Source organism: Ursus arctos, unplaced genomic scaffold (genome assembly GCF_023065955.2).
Source record: "Ursus arctos isolate Adak ecotype North America unplaced genomic scaffold, UrsArc2.0 scaffold_27, whole genome shotgun sequence".
NCBI lineage: Eukaryota > Metazoa > Chordata > Mammalia > Carnivora > Ursidae > Ursus > Ursus arctos.
In genome coordinates this window covers 6,753,550-6,774,583 of record NW_026622952.1, presented here as the reverse complement: position 1 = coordinate 6,774,583, position 21,034 = coordinate 6,753,550, and the positions used below count along the sequence as shown (strand labels likewise).

The 21,034-nt window shown below is 48.6% G+C and overlaps 1 protein-coding gene across 4 annotated transcripts in view; it reads left to right on the top strand.

Annotated features, from left to right (window-relative positions):
* The first annotated feature begins 1,506 nt into the window (after nt 1-1,506).
* PLEKHA2 (pleckstrin homology domain containing A2) overlaps nt 1,507-21,034 on the top strand; it is a 59,410-nt gene continuing 39,882 nt past the window's right edge. Inside the window, exons 1-3 of one of the 4 annotated variants that reach the window (XM_026508300.4) lie at nt 1,507-1,790; nt 2,139-2,234; nt 12,905-13,068. In XM_026508300.4, coding sequence (XP_026364085.2) covers nt 12,928-13,068 — 141 coding nt within the window. In that variant the 5' untranslated portion in view covers nt 1,507-1,790; nt 2,139-2,234; nt 12,905-12,927. Of the gene's footprint in view, nt 1,791-2,138; nt 2,235-12,347; nt 12,435-12,904; nt 13,069-21,034 lie in introns of those variants that run through there. The other 3 variants (XM_044387489.3, XM_044387490.3, XM_044387491.3) reach the window with 3 other exon arrangements.

Here is a 21,034-nt window from a genome sequence, read left to right as displayed (position 1 = left end):
GTCACTCTTCCTAAGGACCTGGATAGAAACTGAGGCACAGAAATGTTGTCATTTGCGCAGGGATGAAAGCTAATAAGTGGCGGAGCTGGGATTCAAACCCAGTCCATCTGGTTCCAGAGAACACGCTCCTTAAGATGCTATGTTGCCTGAAACTTATGAGTGGCAAAAATCTTCATGAGCAGAAAAAAATTGACCTTGATGTATTTATTTCAAAGGAAATTTTTTTTTTCTTGTGTTCCCCTTTCCTTCCTCATTTGAAGCAAATTGTTCTAGAGCAAAGAGCCTTTGTTTCACACCTGAGAGAACTGGTGGCTTGGTTTTGCTTTGGCAATCAAAATGGAAGAGGAAACTTGTGTGGTTTCATCACTGGTGCTTTCGGGGTGTGTGCTGCGCGCAGGGTGGTGTCCTGCTGCCCCCCTCCGTGCTCAAGGTCCCCTATTCCTAGGCTGTGTTGCCTCAGGTCCTGGAGACTTTTTAGCGTGCCTTTCCCCTACAATAGCGGGATGTAGACCAGCCTTTCCATCACTTCCGCACAGCCAGTCCCTGTCCTAGAGCCTCAAGGGTCTTCGTTTATCCTCCTCTCCGTCAAAGCCTCAACATATCTGCATCAGAATCCCCAGACACAGCCTCTCTCCGTCCTCCATCCCACAGGTGAATCCACTATGCGTCCCCGTTTCCGAGGTTTTGTGCCTGACTTTATGTATATTTAAATTATCTCCCCACGTGGGAGGCCGGCGTCAGAACCTGACAGACCTGCCATTGATTAACTGTGGGACCCAGGGCTTATTACTTAACGTCTCTGACTCTCGGTTTCCTCATCGTGAACGGGATTGATACCCGTACGGTTGCTCTGTGGCTCAAATGAGATCAGGCAGGGGCTGCACCGGCATGCAGTAATTTTCATAGGTCCCCTTGGCATTATTTACTTAATATATGCTTGTCTGTTCCCATTTTTTCCCCAGCGCACCCTCCCGCTCTGAAGGCAGGAAGGGCGTCTTTGCGTCACACTGAGAAAGTCCCTATACCCCTCGTTAAAACGTCCGGCGCCAGTGGGCTCTTCTGGCACATTCACGACACCCCCTGAAAATCGTTCCTTCTTCAGACCCCAACCCTAAACTTTCACCCTGCGGCCCTAGAAAGGCTAAGGGTTCACGATCCGAGGGAGGCCCGGCTGAAGTCGCTGGGTGGGGCTCTGGGAAGCAGAAATGGGGTTCAAGAGGGAGCCCGCGCTCCGGCTCGCCTCCCTCGTTCCAGGATGCCCTCAGCCCCGGGCCCCTTTCCGGCTGCGGACACCTGCTGCCCCGGGCTCGGCGTCGGAGGCAGACCTCCTCTGCGCGGCTGTCTCGGCGGCCCGCGTCCCACCTGCGCGGCCGCCGACGCCGACGAGGTGGTCCCGGCCCGGGCCTGGCCCGCCGCCACCAGGGCAGCCTCCCGGGCGCCCCGCCCCCGCCTCCTCCGCGCAGCCCGCGGCGCCCGGCCGCGCCCCCTCCCACCCCGCGGCGCCCCGGCACCCCTCTCCTCCCCCGGCGGGCTCGGCGGAGCATTGTACTCACATCCGGGGCTGGGTTTTGCTTTAATGCGAAACGTAATTAACCCGGAAAAAAGAGCCGAGAGACAAGAGAGAAGGAGGGGTGGGGGTGAGGGGGAGAAGAGCGAGAGGAGCGAGAGGCACCGAGAGTTTGGCAGCGAGATAAAGAAATCCCCCGAGAGCGACGGCCCGGCCGGCCGGAGAGACGCGTCCCACCCCGATGTAACCCATCCTGCCCGAGCCCTGGCCGCCGCACGGCGGGGTAAGTGGGGCGGCCTCGCGGGCCGGGGCGCAGAGAGGCGCAGAGGGGCGCGCGGGGGCAGGCGCGGCGGGGGAGCAGGGGGAGCAGGGGAGCCCGGGCGGGAGCGACGAGGGCGCGGGGGGTGGGGTGGGTGCGCCTGCCCTGGTGGCTGACGGCGGAGGGAAAGGTCGCCGCAGCCCCTGGGCGCCTCCTGTAGCCCCCGGGAAATCCCGGAGGGCAGCCCCTCCTCCCATCTTCTGGAGCGTCCGGGGTGGCCAAGGTCGTCACCGCCAGGGGTCGGGCTGCGGGGGTGGGGCCGCGGGAAGGGGGGCGGGTGTTCTGCTGAGCTGCATTTTCTCACGTTTGCAGCGGCGAAACTTCTCTGCGGGTTCTGGCGCTGGAGCACCGGCCTCGCAACGACTGCCCCGGGCTGCGGGTAGGGGAGGAGAGCGGAGAACGTCCCAGGCAAGTCCCTTGGGCTCGGATTGGGCCATGGAGCCTCGTTTTTCTCTTCCCCTGTTACCTTATTACGTGACAGGCCTACCGTGCTCCCCTAGGGAGATCCCTTCCTTTCCCCTGGGTCCAGCCCGGGCCCTCGGGCTTCTGGAACTCCAGGCTAGGGGGGTGACTTGAAGGAAAACTGCCCTAAAACGCAGGTTCGGTGCCAGATTGAGAAAGCACCCTTGAGAGAGCTGTCTGTCTCTCGCTCTCACCAACTTCTTCCTCACCTTACACGCTTCCCTTTTCTGCTCTAGTTCTAAGATTGTTACTTCATCGAACTAACAAAAAACCGAAAAATAAATAAAAAAAAAAAACAAAAACAAAAAAAGGGAGGAGGAAAGGTGCAGAAGAGGCCGTGCAGGAAGGAGAAGTGTGCAGGCACCTCCAGAGAGGAGGCTCGGCAGGGCCACCTCGACTTGGGCCTCACGCATCTCCTCCCCCAGGCTACCACCCCCCCCCCCCCCAGCCTTTCGCCTAAGGTTTCCTTCCTTCTCTGTGAGTTTGGGTTCTAGCTGAATCTTCCCCTTCTAACTCCTTCTCCCGCTCCTCCTCTTTTCTTTCTTTAGGACTCCAAATGGGGTTTTCCAAAGGAGCGTGAGCAGCAGAATAGAGGGAGGGGAAAAGCCTGCTACCAGGACGCCAGCTGTGGCTCTTGGAGGCACCTCAGCCTGCTGTGTGGTGGTCGCACTTGGGCTGAAGTTCCAAAACTGTGCTCGTGTTCTTCATATATCCAAGGCAGTTTCTTTTCTCCTCCTTTCTGGAGCTTCATCATTTTTCTTTGTTTGGTGGTGAAACCTTCAGAAACAGTGAAACCAAAGGTCTGGAAAGAATTGAAGTGTTTGTTTTCTGTTCCACGGTTGCATTCAGTTGACATGTAATGGGTAACAAGGATATGAAAGGCAGTAACCAAGTAAGCAGCCTCTGTCTTCAGGGAGCCTACAGTCGAACGGCAGACACAGGCTGTGCACGAGTGCCTCGAACACAAAGTGGGTTGCTAAAATAGAGATCCGGCATGCTTTGAAAAACTAGGGGAGGCTTTTTGGAGAGCACCATCGTTTCCGAGATTTGTCTTCTCCATGTGTGCCGCCGGAAAACAATGACTTTTGCCATAGCAGAAGTCTAGCTCATAGTCTAGACTCTATGGCCAGGGTCATGTAGGACATCTTCTAGGTGCTAAGCAGATGTTTGTTGAATGAATGAATGAATGAATGAATGGCTGCAGGGACATTAATTGTTTGCACCTGTCCTGATGGAAGGGCAAAGAACAGTGTGGCAGTACCTCAAGCTTATCGAAATTCAGTTCACTGAGCTGGTGCATGAGGGTTTCCTCTGGATGTTGTCTTTAGACCTTGTCTCCTTTTTGTAAACCCCACTTTCTACAGAGTGTCTGTGGTGCCCCTGGTGGTATTTCAGCTAGTTGATGCTGGGAGCCTAGCTCACCTCCCAGATGGGAGTCATCACCTAGGTATTGATTTGCAAACCACCTGCTCCTGGGTAGAGAGTTTGCAAGCCCTTCTTTTCCCTCCTTGGTGCTTTCTTCTCTCTTCTGTAGGAGGAAGTAGGGCCTGCATGTCCCATCTTGTCATCCTAGTCAGCTGAACCATATTGAGCTCTGTATTTTACTAAGGTTAAAATAAATCCTGAAGACATGCAGGTTTTGGTCGGTGCCTACCTATGGAGAAATTCTGCAGAAAGTGGGAAGGGAGAAAGATTAGCTCGTTTAGTCAAATCCTCCTAACAGCCAGCTCTCCTGCTTGCTTGTTGGGTGTTTCCTGAAAGTGCTGGAATGCTCTGAAGACCCAAACAGCAGGTGCACGGTCTTCATGGTGTGCCTCGAGCTGGCACGTCATTGATTTCCTGTCTTCTTCATGAGGCAGGTGGACAGAGGACTTGGAAAAGAGGGTCTGGGTGCTGGCTCATTGCACTGCCCCGCCTCTTCTGTCTTTCTGCCCTGAGCAGTTTGGGTTGCTTTACTTTCAGTTTTCCATTTGTCTTAGTGAGCTTGGAGAGGACTCCTGCAATCTAATCTGTTAGGCTTTGGAAAGGAAGGAAGCAGAGCAAATATTATAGTGTGACAGCCTATGGGGAGAGAAGAATCCTAGCCCTACCCAGTATAAGCCCATCCTCGAGCCAGGGAATTGGACAGGGTGGGGAGATAGGGCAGCTGAGAGGTGGGAGGGATGGGGTCCCTTCCTTCCTGTTCTTAGGAGGCCTTGGTTGGTGCAGTGGGACTATAAATGGAAGACTCCATTGACCTGTGTTGCGAATCTTGGGTTGCTCTGCTCTCCCATCCCCTAGCCGCTGCTTTTATTCCCATCCAACCTTTTAGGCTTTATAATTTATCTCCTTTCTGCAGAGGATTGAAAGCTGAATTGAGCTCTTTCACTGTGGAGGTCGCAGTGCTGCTGAGGCAGGAGATCCTGACACTGCCCAGTGTGGGCCAAAGGCTTTCAGCTTTGGGCCTGTGGGGTGCCTTTCTGCCTGCAGAGTCTGACAGCTGAGATGAAGAGGGTGGGACACTAGGTCCGCTTGTCCTTACACTCTGAGAAACACTATAGTTAAAGGGCAAAGGCCAGGATTTGCTGTGCCATCAGCTAGGCCTGAAACTTGGCCAGCCACTTGCAGAGGGGCTCTCCCGCGTTGGGATGCTTCCACGGGCAGGAGCAGGAGGCAGTGCCGAGTCCCTTCCCTGGAGCCTGAACTGCTGGCCTGGCTTCTGTTCACTTTTGGGATAGCCTGGCCAACATGGGTCCGTGGATCTCTTGGATTTTTTTTTTAAACCTGCTGGAGAATTTCAGAGATAGAAAATATGGTGGTTCTTGGAGCAGAGGGAAGAGTAAGGGAAGTTTATGCCTTTCTTTGTGAGAGACTGTAGTGTTCCAGCCTTTTCTTTTTGACACGTGCTTATTGATATTTGAGGGGTAGAGACGGCCGAGCAGCTGGCTGCCCCGTAATCAGCAGCTTTGCGGTAGTAAGGATAATCACATACCCCTGCTAGGCACTTCACACACACACACACACACACACACACACACACACACGTCGTAACAACGACATTTACCCAGTGCTTCTTCCTCTCACCAGAACTCCTGGTAAGCCCTCGTCACGCGTTACTTCATTTAATCCTCGCAGCCACCTTTGAAGTAGGTAAAGTGATTCTCTCCATTTTGCAAATGAGGAAACAGGCCCAGTCTAAAACACACACTCTTTCACTTCACTCTCCCACATCGATGGGTGACTGAAGTCAGCACGCCCTTTCTTTGGTCCTCTTCTTGCAAGAGTTTCGACAAATGCACTCACGTTGGTTGCTGTCACCTGCACATTCTCTTTGCCACACCCAGCTCCTCCTCCTCCCCTCCTCCTTAGACAGACGCACTTAGGCCACTTACAGTGTCCCCCAGCACTTTGCAAAAGGCTAGTAGATAGGAGAAACCACGATGTTATCTTTTCAGTTTTCTGCTGCCCACGTTTCAGCGGGTCAAGTTTTAAATGAAGATTATTGCTCTGGATTCCTGTTAGGAAACCCTGCAGTGAAACTGAATTCACTGTGTCTCCCAACCTTGGCAGGGGGAACTGCCACAATTCTGAAAGTGGAGATCTCAGTGTTTATAGGCTAATTTATAAACCAGGTGAGGCTGCTCGCCTATGTGATCTCTTGTGGAGCCTTGAGACATGGGAAGGCCTTTGTCTCCCCCTGGCTCCAATGATCACATTTTCTGTGACCATAGGTGAAGCCGCTGTTAAGAGAGGTAGTGACTATTTAAAATATTTTTGTTGCTTTTGGCATCTTTATTGCAGCGATCCATGTTCAGTTTCCCCAGGCTTCTCCCTGAAATGTGTCCCCTTAAAAATTCCTTCTTGAGTGTCTTTTGCCCTCCTCTCCAAGTTATAGGGTCCGGTACGGGTTGGGCTGTCTGTATCATGGGGGCACATTCTCTTAACCTCCCCGTTGCTGTAGATGTTTGCATTCTTCACTCTGCACTTCCGCTGGGAATAGGTTCTCTCTCTCACATTACTCTGCTGCCTTAAAACTATTTGGAATTTGTTCTTATGACACTTTCAAAATGCAGTGACAGTTCAACAGTAGGAGATAGACGCTCCCACACTTTCTAAGTTCTAATCTTTGCTCTATTCCCAAGGATGTGTTTTGCAATAGCTACGTCTGTGTCTTGTGGTTTTTGCTGGGCCCTTGGCATTGCTGAAACCCTGCACTACACACTTATGTGTGCTGCAGATTTGCACATAGGTGAAATCTGTTCAAATGGCCCGTGCGTATTCTAGCAATAGCTGAGCGACTGCTCTTAACCTCCTCACCCCGGTTCCTGTCTGCTGTAGTACAGTCCTCTGAGACCTCTGATGTCATTTCCTGATAAACTTTCTCCTGTCGAAGTTTAGCAATTTCCTGTTGGCATCCCTCTCACTCACCAAGGATGCTGCTGTCTCCGGTTTCCACCCTAGCAGGGTAACAAGACAGGAGATGGCCTATTGCATGTCCCACCACATGGCGAGAAACACCTTCTTGACTTTTTCTGGAGCAAAATCCCTGAAATGCCCTGTCCTGCCAATGCAAAGTAACATGAAAGAAAAATCTCCAAATGTAAAAAATGAATTAATGTTTTTTTTTCATACTTGTACCATCAGAGGTTACAGTAGATGGTTTCATAATGGGGTCAATATCGTTTAAGGCTCTATCTCTGTTATTGCTTTCCTTTTTATTTGCCTCAAAAGTGTCAGAATGGTCAAGCAGATGAATCTCCCTTATTTCACTCTATTTTTTCCTGTAGCTCCAAACTACACTAGCGATCTTAAAAATAAGATATCCAAGGGGTGCTGGGCTGGCTCAGTTGGTAGAGTGTGTGACTTTTGATCTTAGGGTTGTGAGTTTGACCCTCACATTGGCTGTAGAGATGACTTAAAAATAAAATCTTAAAAAAAAAAAAATCCAATACAGCAAACTATAGCTTTTATGATGTAATAACTCTAAAGCTTTCTTTAAAAAAAATCTATTTATCCATCTCTTCATTCATCTGTTCAGCCATTTAGTTAAAAAATGCCAGACCTGTCTCCAGAGTTTTAAAAAGGAAAATTCCATTGGGGGTCTTTGTCAGGGTTTCTGCTTCCTTTTCCCGGAACACTGGGCACGGCGTGGCTTACGTGCTATAGCGGTAGAGGAATATAATATAATGATTGACGTGGGTGTGAATATTGAGTTGGCCTCAAGGACAGGGGCTCCTCTTATGAAGACAAGAGAGTAAGGAACCAAACCTGCAGGGGAAAGAATGAGCCTCTCTAAGAGGATGTTGCAATAAGAAGTATGAAACCCAAACTCAGCTAGATTGGAGAGTGCCAAAGCCCTCTGGGTAGGTACCTGGCTTTTGGGCAATTGTGATGGGTGGGATCGTGCTTTATTAGGTTTAAGACTTTGGGGCGCCTGGCTGGCTCGGTCGGTGGAGCATGCAACTCGTGATGTCGAGGTCGTGAGTTCAAGCCCCACGTTGGACGTAGAGCTTACTTAAAAAAAAAAAAAAAGACTTTGAAACACCAAAAAGTCCCAAGAGAGCTATAATTGAGGCAAGGTTTTGCTTGTTTGTGGACTCTGGAGACTTGACAAATTTATTCTCAGCTTCACAATTTATACACTGGGGTCAGGGTGTGTGTGCAGTTAAATAGCTTTCCCACCTGCTGAATAAAGGAACACACATTCCCTGTAGAACATTCAGAAAATATACAGAAGTAAATAAAATTCACCCATAACCCATAGTTAGTATTTGGGTGTCTATATGTCAGTCCTTTCCTATCCAAATATAGAAATACAAAAATAATATTTAAGGGATTGAGATCATATTGTAAGTCACATGATATCTTTAAAAAACTTATGATATGGTGACTTTCTCCCTAATTCATTTAAAATTCTTTGAAAACATAGTTTTTAATGATTGTGTAACATTTCCTTATGTAAATGTGCCATAATTTATGTAATTATCCCCTAATCATTGGGACATTCAAGGCATTTCCAACTTGTTGTTATGAATTCTACTGCAGTTGCCTTTTTAAAAATTTTAATCTTTATTTCCATCTTAGTTTATTTACTTGGATGCAATCCTAGAAGTGGAATTACTGGGTCAAAGGGTATGAACATTTTTAGCTCTCTTGTTACCTGTTGCCAAATTGCTTTCCACAAAGGTTCATACTCCTGCCCTGGGTGTGTAAGAATCCTAAGACATCTTTTCAAGTAGAGGACAGTTGTTTCAAGCAGCAATCCTCTCTACGTATTCTTGACCCTCTAGTGCCTCTGTCTGCCATTGCTGTGTCATCTCCCTCCGGGTCTTGGTCCCAGCTGTCTCTTTTATATTAATGAGCCTGATGAAGATGTCAATTGCCTCAATTCCTAGGGGACAGTTTTATTATTATTTTTTCATGGCTTAAATCTTCTCCAATAATGGAACCTAAGACATTGAAATGGGTAGTCAAGGAGATATTTTGGGCAGATACCTCCCTTCACCTCATTCTAAGGTGGGAAGCCCTTGACTATTCTCATGAGCTTCCTTTGGTCAACTGGCAAATGTTGGCGAGGAATCTTGGTTTAATTGACATTGAACCCATTTTCTGTTGCTGATCGGTGGGTAACTCAATGCAAACTCACTTTTTGCTCAAAGTCTCCCTTTTACCATAAATTAAATATCTGACATATTTTCAAGTGCAGGGCATACTTAGGAACTTATACACTGAAGAACTCTGAATCATCAAACTTTCCTCTTTTCTATTTTACTCTTCATTAGAATACGATCTTCGGTTATTTAGATTTATGTGAGGCCATGTTTTGGTTTGGTGTGATGAGTGTATGTGTGTGTGTGTGAGAGAGAGAGAGAGAAAGAGAGAGAGAGAGAATGCATTACTGTGTGTGCACATCATTTGATTTGCATTTTACAAGGTCCAGGAAGGAAGACGAAGCAGGAAGCAAACGTGAAAAAATGTTCAGCCTCACTAGGCATAGTTATGTATTTAAAACTAGCAACAGTTGAAAATGAGAACATTCAGTGTATATAAGATTATAGAGACGGTAACAATATATTGCTGACTGCAATGTAAACAGAATACTTTTAGCAAGCAGTTTTGTAATAGGTCTCAAGAATTGTAAAAGGTCATTACCTACGATCTAGTCATATTATTGCTTGGAATTTGTGTATGTTGTTTCCATGTAAAAGAAGCAGCAAAGCATGAAAATAAGAATTTTCACAGCATTATTTATAATAGTGAAGAATTGAATGTAATCTAACTGTCTAATCATAGAGAAATGGTTAAGTAAATGATAGTAAATGCAGTTCAGTAATGTTATGCAACCATTAAAAGCAATGATTATAAAGACTATGTAGCAACATGGAACATGTTTATGGTATAATTTAAAAATTTAAAAAGGCCAATTACGCGGAGAGGGGCATGAAAAAGCATGCAAAAATGAAAATGATTACTCAGAGTGAATTTGTTTTAAAATTCCAGCATTGTTAGAACGTGATTTCTGCACCAAAAAAAGAGGAAAATTCTAGGGAGGTTTGGCAACCTTTGGAAAGAGGGTACTGAGTGGGGTGGGCCAAGGTCCTATCCTGCACAAGTCTTCCGTGCTCTTTGTCACCAATGTGTTGTCGAGACTCCGCAGTTAGTTGCTAGGATGTTTCATTATGCTCTTAGAGCAGAGGTGAAGGGACTTGCCTGGGAGAGGGCTATCTGATGCTGCCCCCCAGCGAGAACACTCACGTGTTGTCCCGGGAGATGGGGAGGAAGCCATTGTCAGGGTAGGGGGCCTAGGACAAGGGCCGGGGGCAACTCCTGGGATAGAGCACCCTACGTCACCCTCCGTGCAGTAGTTTATACTGGGGAACTTGGATTAAAGTGAAATTTAAGATAACAAGTGATTTTAAAGAGTCAGAAAACAGGCTAAAACCATATAATTGGAGGGTTGTAGAAAGAATGGTACAAAGCTTTGCCTGGGTCTTGGTAGGGGAATTTGGGGTGACAGTGTGTATGTGTGGATCAAGGTGTTTCTCTCCCCTTATGACTCGGTTACTAGCACTTCCCTTTCTCCCCTCACTGCCCTAGGGGCAGTGCATGGGGTGTTGTTGGGGCTGGGCATGGGGTGGCAGAGGTCACTGGATTAGGGGGGGCCCTTTCCAGGAAAAAGAGGAGCCAGGGGGACTTGGAAGATGGTGGTGGCAGGTTGAAGAGCAGAGAGAGAGGGTTGGGGGATCGGGAACAGCAAGGCTCCCCATCCAAACTTTAGCCTCTGTTCTGACCAGGGATGAAAAGTGGGGTCGGAATGAACTGACAGAGGATTGGGGTTTAGGATGTCAGGTTTGTGTTTGGTGTGCCATCTTTAGAGTTTGCTTCTGTGTGGGCCGGCTAGGCATAACAGCATTTTCCTGTGATGCTTGGTTTTCCTGCAGCCCATCCTTCTCCCCTGCCTCCCACATTCTTGATGAGCTCCGTGACTCAGCTGCTTCCAGGACATCGGAGCAGCTTTTTTTTTTTTTTTTTCCTGGAGCTAGAACCACAGTCAGGAGAAGTAACCAGAATTCTTTTTGTTCTCCTTCCTTTCGACACATGAGGATTCTCTCCCACCCATAGATCCATGGAAATGGGAAGCCCCCTCAACAAAAGTAGACTGTTGGAGGATTGTAGACAGTGTCTTCTCTAGCCTGTGACCTGACAAAAATGCTGGCACTGATTAATCCTGTAGGCTGAGAAGGGAACATTTGAAAGCCAGCAGTAAGCTGCATGCCGTGCTTACCAACCGGGTCTAGAGACAGTCAGCTTGGTTACCCCACTGCAGTTTATATGCTTTCTCTTAGAGATGTCCCAGGAGTGGCAGCAGTCCTGAAACTTCTGGAAATTCTGTCTCTGTGGCTGGGCTGGCATCAAGGGAATTTGCCTGGTTTTCTTGGGGGACGGGTGAGCTCCCTCATCCTGACTGGGCAGCTGTGCATGGGACTGTGCATGGGATATGTGCGACATCCAGCCTTTCTGCAAGGGACTCCGATTTTCCCTTACTCTCTGGGGGGAAGCTGCATCCTTTCTCAGGGGTATGCTCCTTGCCAACCAACTCCAGGCCTCCTGCCTTCCCGTCTTTGACCCAGTGTCAACCAGAAGACTTGAAATTCTGCCCCTGCTGCTTGTTCCTAATTCTTGGCTCAGGCCCATCCTTCCCCTTTCCGGGCCTCACCCTTGCCTGGCTGTGGAACCGCAGCTGGGATGGAAGGTTCGCTCGGAAAGCACCGGGGGAGCAGGGTCCGGCTGCAGAGACCTGTGACAGCCACGTTGCTCCTTGGCTCCATGGTCCTCCACTTCCACCATGTTGCTTCTTCCTTCTTCTCTGCCATCTTGCCACGTTTTCGCCTTTTCTCGCCTTCTCTTTTACTTCTCCTTTCCTTCCTTTTAGGTGTGCTGTTTCACTTTTGTCCTGTTTTTCTGCCTGCTTCTATTCTTTTGTCCCCCATCATTATCCAGCAAGTAGCTGTGGGCCCCCCCATCCATGTCCCTTCTGTCATCCGTCCCCATCCGGGATCTGGCCTGATCTTAACCTGCAATCAAGGATTCATTGTTCACTGGTGTCCTTGTGTGTGTGTGTGTGTGTGTGTGTGTGTGTGCCTGCACGAGGGTACTTTTTTCTTGGGCAGCCTCTCCACAGTGCCAGGCCCTGTGGGGGTGGGAGAGAACAGACCACGCCACCAGTCGCCACCCTTCGAGGAAGCCTAATCTCATGGGAATGTGGGACTGGCCTCCCCTGGGCCTGGACAACTCTGGGTGTGGCATCTTGGTAGCTTACTTGCTGACCCAGCGTCGTGGTGCATGCATGACCTCAAGCCAGCTGGCTCCCCACTTTGCTTAGGGCCTTGGTAGGCTTGGGTCCTAATAGTGAGTTTTGCCTGTTGAAGCCAAGCAGAGCCCAGGGGTGGGTGGTGTCTGTCCTTCAATGTCAGAATGTCACGTGGTGTTTTCTGAGCCTCGTGGGCTCTTGTTCCACCTGTGCACTGTGTTGTGACCCGGGCTGGGTGTAACTGCTTATTGGAAGGTGCTCATTCTCCTCAGGGCAGAGAGTAGAGCCCCTGCCCTGCGTTCAGCTCTTCAGAGAGTCAGAAGGAAATCACGAGGAGAAAGGAGGCTGGCTTGAAGGTAAAGCTTGTCTCTCATCATCAGAGACCCTGTTGGAGTCAGTGGAAGCGTTCGTGGGTTGGGGCCTTCTTCTGATCCCTCATCTTACAGATGCAGAAACTGAGGTGCAGAAAGATTAAATAGCTTGCAGTCACACACTTAGCCCTTAAGGCCTAAAGCTGGAATTAGAAGCCAGGCCCCTGATCTAGGCTTATTTCCTCTTTATATGTAAAGTTGCCCCAGGCTCTGCTCGGCACACTGTGGAACCTCAGGACACTTAGTTGAGTGCCTGCTGATGCGTTTTGAACAGAATTGATAGAGGTTTCCATGGTCTGGCTGGGGTGGGACACTTGGTGCCCTGGGGAGGGAGGGCCGGTGAGAGAGAGAGCCTAACTTCTCAGAGGTGAGTCAAGCCAGAGTGAGGTTCCTGTGGGTCCGGAGGCAGGGCACGCCTCACCTTCCTCATCACCTCCCTTCGTCCTGCCATGCAGGGTGATGTGAGCAGAGCCCAGGAATGCCTTATGTGGATCGACAGAACCGAATCTGTGGGTTCCTGGACATCGAGGAGAATGAGAACAGCGGCAAGTTTCTGCGGAGGTACTTCATTCTGGATACCCAGGCCAACTGCCTTCTCTGGTACATGGACAACCCCCAGGTGAGAGGCTGCGTGGGAAGGTGGCAGGGGGGCTGGCTGCCTGGCATCGCCTGGGAGGAGTGCAGGTGGGATTCGCCCCAAGGGCTTCCGCTCCTGTGGGTAGCATCAAACTGGTAGTCAGTGAGGAGGGGAAAAACCCCACAACACACACACACGGAACCATCCCAGATATTAGCTTGAGGAAAAAGAAGCTCATCTCTCCTGACCCTGGCGGTCTGGTATCTTTTCTTGCACTCAGAAATTGAACACTCACAGAAGTCCAGGGCAGGCTGGCTGGGCTGGTTCCGGGCTCCAAGGCATGGCTTGCTTTCTTTCACCAATCTTGTTATGGCTGTGGCCTCATGGCCACTCCTGTTCTTCCAGTCTGGGGCCCCTCCCTGGCAGAGAATGTGGCCTGGTTCCCCGGGCTGGACAGATGTTGGACTACTTTGGTCTCCTGCATCAGGGAGTCGTAGAATCCTGGGTTGGAGGTGACTTTGGAGGTCACCTAGTTTTGCTTCTTCATGCTACAGATGAGAAACTGAGTCTCAGACATTGGAATTGACTTCATCAAGGACATGGCCAGAATTAGGTGACTTGCCTAGCATTTTGTGGCAGTCAGGCACAAAGATAGGGGCCCCCCTACTTTCTATTCCTGGGCCTGGGAACCCCTGGAGTTGTCACTGGTATGGGAAAAAGTCTCAAGTCTTTTTTTTTTCTGGTGCTATGAGTGCTGCTGGCTCTTTCCTTCCCACTGCCCTGGAGCAGTTTGGTGGACTGAGGCCCCAAAGATTGGCAGGGCCCCTGAACGTCAAGTTCACAGGTCACGGCCATGTTGCGGCAGGGAGGGGTGTGGGGCTGAGATCTGGCCTGGTTGAGAGACTTGGGAGGAGGAAAGTCTGAGTGTTAGGGGATGGGTTTGTGCTTTAGGATGTGCAGTGGGAAAAGATTGCTGTGAGCCTCTAGTCATTATCCAGGGATGAACCCTCTAGAGGCCTTTGGCATTTGTCCTCCGGATTTGATGGCTGAGAGAAAACGCTGTTGATATGGAAAATACACACAGGTTAGCTGCCACTAGTCACATTCTCCAGGAAAGACTTAACTCTAAATAGAACTGTGCCCCATGTGTCACCCCGCATCCCTGATGACCCTTCTGTTAATTATTTTCATCGGAAGTGCTGGGCTTGCAGGATGAAACCTACATAATGACACTTACATCCTTGACTTGGCCTGGAATGCTTGCCACTGATAATGTTTTGGTCTTGGGTTTGCCTTCTGGCCCTACTCTCTCATTTTCCCTGCCTTTGCTCTGTACAGGTGCCCACAGCTGGGTCAGCAGATCCACTGTGGAAGGAAGTAGCCCTGTTGGAGGAGCTTGGGATCAAGTCTTTGTTGCTGTAGACTTGGCTTCTGGCATGCCAGGGGTGAGCCTGGAGTGACTCATGGTCTCTGGGTCTTATCTTTCCCTTTCCCTTTTTCTCCTTTTGTGTACCTTCTCTCACTCACCTGTCATATTAGTTAGGGTAATTCGAAAGTATTTTTGTCTTGACTTACTTGCTTACCGCCATGTTTCCTGCTAGGACTGTTCTTAATCCAAAAGCATTTGCTTAGGGAATCCCGACTAACTTTTGGCAGCCACCTCCCCTGAGAGCTGGACCCTCCTTTACATCCTGGACCACAGGCCGAGAGCCTTGCTGTCCGTGACATATCGCCCAGGGCCACATTGTCGCCATCTCAGATTTCAGAAGTTGCCAGTTGTCAGGATTTCCCTTGCTCTGTCCTGCCCACTGATTTGACTGTTCTTTGGTTCTAGAATCTGCACTGACCTCGGATGCTCCGCCTTGGGCTGCCTCACTGGGCTCTCTGGGGTCAGTCTCTGCAGCAGGTCCTACCCTGCTTAGGGAGCCTCCTGCCTTTCCCTGATGACTCAGCTCTCAGGATGCTCTTGCATCTAGAGCTTTCTTTGAGTTTGAGTTACCAGATAGAACTCGTGGCCACTACTGGGGAGTCTTTACATCTTTCCTGAAAGCAGAGATTTCAGCTGGCTTGGCCTATGCTGAAAAAAAGCACAGTCTTGCTTGTGACAGAGCAATAGTTCCGAACATTGTACTCCTTCCGTCATTGGCTTAGCTCTTCATTGTGTTACTGGCCAAATAGCCATTCTAGATTTGAGAGTGGCTATTTTTATAAGTCGTAAAGTAGTATTAGTGAACATTTATGACTGTGTGGCAAGCACTGTTCTAAAGCCTTCAGTGGGTTTTCATTTCATTCTGACAAGTCTAATTGGTAGGTATTGTTGTCCTCATTCTAAAGGTGAGGTGGGTGAGGCAGAGAGGGGAAGGATTTGCCCACAGTTACACAATGAGAGAGCGGCAGAGCCGGCACCCCGACGCTGGCAATCTCTGACTCCAGTTCCCCTGCCTTTATTGCTGATAATGAGACCATCATCTTAATGTTGCTTAGGAGGCAGGAAAGCTTTTGAAGGTCGTCATCTCTGATTAAGAAAGAGGAGCCAGAGGACGCTCAGAGCTGGGAGGTCCTCAAGGGTGGGGAGGTCATCTGGCTTAGGCTTTGATCCGTAGTGCCCAGCATTTAGTAAATGGGCCTCCCTGAATGAATGAACACACTAAAGAGGGTCAAGAGGAGAGGCTGTCAGAAGGGAGGCCTTTATGAAATGCAGAGCGGCCGACTCTGCTCTCTTGGGATTGGGCCTCTCCTGGGCCTCCGTCGAGCACAAGCTCTGCAGAGGCAGGCCCAGCAGAGTGCTGGGAGTCAGGAGAAGATGGATTGCAGACGATCTCCAAGAGCAAGCTGGGAGGAGGGGGTTGGTGTGTCCCTGAGGAGATAGACATGGAACTGCATTTGGAGACATCTGGTATGGTATCCTAGTCATAGACACTCATAAGCAGGGGATTCTCTCAACCCATGTCTCCTGTCGTCTCCTGTCGAAGCTCCTTGGTAGTTGGTGTTTCTGGAGCCTGGTTTTACTTCCGCTCCCACTGCTACTACTATTACTGTTAACTGCTGGTTATGCTTACTGAGTGCGGAACGCTTTACATCTATCGTCTCCTGAAGTCCTTCCAACGATCCTGGGACTCAGGGGCTGTTACCACTCTGGAAGTACTCTGTAAGGCGCAGGAAGTTTGGCGCCTTCGTTCAAGGTCACACAGGTGGTAAGTATAGAGCTGGAGTTGGCGCCAGGTCTGTGTGACTCCAGTGTCTGCGCTCTTCACCTGTGTCTGCCCCGCCTCCTGATGTTTGGGCTCAGCCCTGTGCAGGGTTCTGGGGACCACGTGGGAGGTGAAGTCAGTGGCATCTTGGCCACCAGGAAGCTTCAGGTTTAGTTGGAGAGATGAAAACAACACCTGCAACCATGGTGCTAAAAATCTCGGTGCATCTTTATTTTTTTTTTTTTTAAAGATTTTATTTATTTATTTGACAGAGATAGAGACAGCCAGCGAGAGAGGGAACACAAGCAGGGGGAGTGGGAGAGGAAGAAGCAGGCTCATAGCGGAGGAGCCTGATGTGGGCCTCGATCCCAGAACGCCGGGATCACGCCCTGAGCCGAAGGCAGGTGCTTAACCGCTGTGCCACCCAGGCGCCCCAGTCGGTGCATCTTTATAACAAGATAGCGTATTGTTGAGCTGAACGGCCCAGGTGCTAGTAGTCTGGCTGAAGGAGAAGGGGTTGCAGTTTTCCTCGGCAGCTGCCCATCTAAGGGAGATACAGGGCCTCCAGCTGGAGTCGCATATGGAAAGTCCTCAGGCCTAGGAGATAAAAGATCAAGGACCTGCCACAAAGTTAGTTTGTATCTTAGGTACGTTATTTATCCGCTGTACGTACTCTAGATGATTTCTAACATGGCTTTTAGCCCCTCAATTCCTGAAGGGCTAAGAAAAGTGAACTCCTGGACTTTAGCAACATTGCCTAATGCGTATTTGCTCAATGCATGAATACATCCTGTGTGCTGTACACAGGTCTGGATGTTGAGGCTCCAGCAGTGACTAGACCAAATCTTAGCCTTCGTGGAGCTTACGCAGTAGGTGAGAAGATGGATGATTAAAAAAAAATGTGGCAGGGAGAGTGGGGGCCCCCTTCGTGGAAGGGGGGGTAGTGTGAGATCCAGATATGGAAGGATGGGTGAGATAAATCATTACAAGTGATTTCCATTTGTAGGGCATTTTATAGGGTTAGATGTGTTTTCACTTACAGTATCTCCTTTAATTGTTATGCACCATGTCCCAAGCAGAGCAGCCAGGGAAGAGGAGGGTATTTCTGGGTGAGGGAAACAGCAGTCATTTGGGAGCAAAGGCAGCACCAGGGAGGAAAGTGAGCGTGCCTGTTCAGAGGGGATTTAAGGTCAGGGTCTCCAGAAGAAGATCCCAAGACCGGGAATCAGGCACTGAGACAAGGATTTGTGCCAAGTTCATTCGTTTCCTTCCTTCCTTTCTTTCTTTCTTTCTTTCTTTCTTTCTTTCTTTCTTTCTCTCTCTTTCTCTCTCTTTCTTTCTTTCTTTCTTTCTTTCTTTCTTTCTTTCAATTTTATTTATTTATTTGAGAGACAGAGAGAGCATGAGTGGGGGTAGCGGCAGGAGAGGGACAGGGAGAAGCAGACCGCCTACTGAGTGGGGAGCCCGATGTGGGGGTCCATCCCAGGACCCTGAAATCATGACCTGAGCCAAAGGCAGATGCTTAACTGACTGAGCCCCCCAGGCGCCCCTGGGCCAAGTTTTTTCTTAAGGAAATGTTCTCCTGGAAACTGCCAAGAGAGCTGGGAAGCAGGACAAGGAAGCAGAGGAAGCCAGACAAGGGTCTGAGCTCAAACAGCAGTTGGCGAAGGGTAGGCCTCAGCCCAGTGCTGCAGTGGGGGCTCGACGTAAATTAGGCCTCAAAGTTGTCCAAGGGAGGTGGGCTTTTGCATGCCGCACTGGGCAGTCACTGGTTTCGGCTCTACAAATGTGGGCCAAACAGCTCCAGGAGCCTGAAGGCTGCCCTCTGCTCATGGGACATACAGCGGGTATGCATTAGGGGTCAGCATGCATGGACCAGGTACAGCCCTAAACGTCTGACAGGATTTAGAGTTGATGCGGTAAAGTATGCAAGTATCCAGTTTTTGATACAGGCAGTGGTGACACCAAACCGATATGGGATGAAACCCATTTGCTGAGAAGGACCCCTATAAATGGAACGTTTCGATATTATTGCTCATGGCCACCGATCCGGCTAATGCATTTAAAAATCGATATGCTGACAGTATCAAGCACACAAATAGTTCTTGAATAGAGAAACAAACATTGGCTGGATTTCCCTGAAAACATTACTATGATATTATGGCTCCAGCACCTGTATTTTAATTTGGTGTTGGTCCCTATCATGAGAGAGGAGATAAAATACGTTAATTAGGCTGCCGTTCTTTATTGCAGTGACCTACAGAGTGACTGACTATGATTTAGTTGCACAGCAACGCGTCGGTTCCACGCTTGTGAGGCCCACTTGGCTCAGTAATTGCGGGACTAAATTATATAGCCCTGAACAAAGGATAAACAGAAGCATAAATGTACTGTTGCACTCTGTCCAATTCACTCTGTAAAGCATATTTTCTCTCTGTTGCCAAAAAATACTTGGATGCTTTTACTTTCCAAAGGCCATGATGTGAATTATGGGTCATTGTGACATTCAGAAAGATGGTATCTCTCCTGCTAACTCCGGGTCCACAGTGAGAGCCCCTCCCTTTTTTTAAATCTGAAAGCAGTTTTTTCGTTAAAAGGGGAGGGGGCTTTAGCTGTGTTGACAAAAAGGTGGATATGTGGCTATTTGGGCCATTTGGATATTTTAGTAGAAGGAATACAGAAGCATGGTAGGAATACATAAAACATATAAAGAAACGGACACTAGTTTTGTCTTAAAGGCTAGGTGAAAATTGGTATCTTTTAAAATTGTGGGGTTTTTGTCAGAAGCTTCCTTGAGCAAAATTCGGCTGAAATCCATCAATATTTAAAAGACTTTTGCATCATATGCTTCACCCTGTCAAAATGTCAAGAACCAGTAAGATAACTTTTTTAAAAAATAGCCAATACATGCATATCGTACAAAATTCAAAATGTGGGACCACTGATCTAGTGACAAGTTCCTCCCTCCCAGTCCTGTCCACCAGCCACATATCCCCCAACCAGAGGCATCCCACATTACCAGTTGCTCGTGTGTCTGTCCAGAGATGTTCTCTGCATATACAAGCATCATGAGAATTTTCAGATCTCCAGCCGTTGTTTGAGCAAAGTGTTTTTCAGTCATGAATTTTGTGTTATTGGTATATTAACTTTCCAGGTAGTCAAATGATTTCAAGGGCTAAGTAGAATTTCTGGCAGGCTTTTGTCCATACTGTCTGTTAGAGGCAGGGTGCAGAATTCCTTTGGGCAAAAAAATTCTAAAAGAAGATTTCAAGCAACAGGTCTGTATTTTCACCGTTAACGCAAAGGGAAAATTATTAGTCCGTTAATGTTTTAAAATTAAAATTATGTATGGACTTGTTGAGAATTAACATAAAATACTAAAGTAATCTTGTGTGTTTTTTAAAACAATCCTCATCTTCTTTATCACAAGTGAAAACCAAGAGGCACGTGGGACAATCGTGTTCATAGTCAGAGCTGCTCGGTATTAAAGTCTAACTGACTAAAGGAGAGGCAAGCTGTGAGATTTAGCCAAGCTTTTGCCAATGTGGAACTGCGGTGAAACTGTTCTAAGTTTTCTTAAAATTTGCTTTTGGTTATATTGTTGTTAATGTTTTGCTTTGAGATTTCAACCTTCAGTATTTGATAGCTCTATTGAATATGTCTATTTTTATGTATTTATATAACTATTTATATACCAAAGAATGCCATTTTATTATTTAAATAATGTCTCCCAGGCAAAGCAGGCAACTGTATATTTGGGAGGGGGCTGCATGTTAGATTTTTCTCCCGAGCCCATTTTCTTGGTTTGTATCCGCTGAGCGCAGGACAACTTGATGTGTACTTTAATTAGGGAAACACCCATTTTTTTGAGCCTTGTGTCCTCATCTGTAAAACAGGGGTAATGATATTAATTATCTCTATCTCTGACATAGTTGCTGTGAAGATTATTAAATAAAGTAATGTATGTGAAAGTGCTTGCATAAACTCTAAAGTATTACCGAGATGTCATGTGCTGACAGCGAGGCATTTGTCTCAGGCGTCCTGGAATGCCAGTGGTGGTGACGCGCAGGGAATAGAGAGGAAGGGACAGATCTAGAGGCCACGCGAAGGAAGAAAGTGTCCGGCTCGGTGACTGACAAGAGGGTGAAGGAGAGCAGTCGGAGCGTTAGCGCCAGGCTGACTGGGAGAGAAGGTGGAGCTGTCTGCAGACACAGGGCAGTGGGGAACGGAGCCGATTCCAGAAAGGAGGGGCTGTGACTGCTGACTTTGAGGCACTCAAACGTGTGGAAGAGGCTGCCTTGAGCACAGGGGTGAAGGGCTTGGCTTATTGAGTTTACAGTTTCAGGACCATTTCTGTGGCCAGTAGTTGGTCTTGGAGCCCGAACATGTCCTGGGGATTATCTAGAGCACGGGCCTCAGACTGTGTCTTTAGGTCACTAGCACCAGGACTGGGGGAGGGCGATAAAGGGTCTGGGAATGTGGTGGCCAAGAGACTTACCCATCACGAAATCCATCCTGGCTGAAGCCGGTGCTGATGCATGTCTATGGTCAACAGAGAGGAGGCATCCAGATAATAGAACCCCAGCATTGCACCAACACAGTGGTTCATGATACAGAGTTGACTTTCTGGAAGCTAAGGGTTAAATGCATATTTCGAATTAGAGAGTGAGGAGAGTAGCCAAGGGCATTTCACCCTTCCTCAAGTTAGTATCAGAAAGTGGAGCTACAGAATGATACCAGAGCAACAGGTCAGGCCACTGTCTGGGTCACCTAATGCCTGGGAATAGCTTGGTTACTTTCCTTTTGGTTACTCTCCC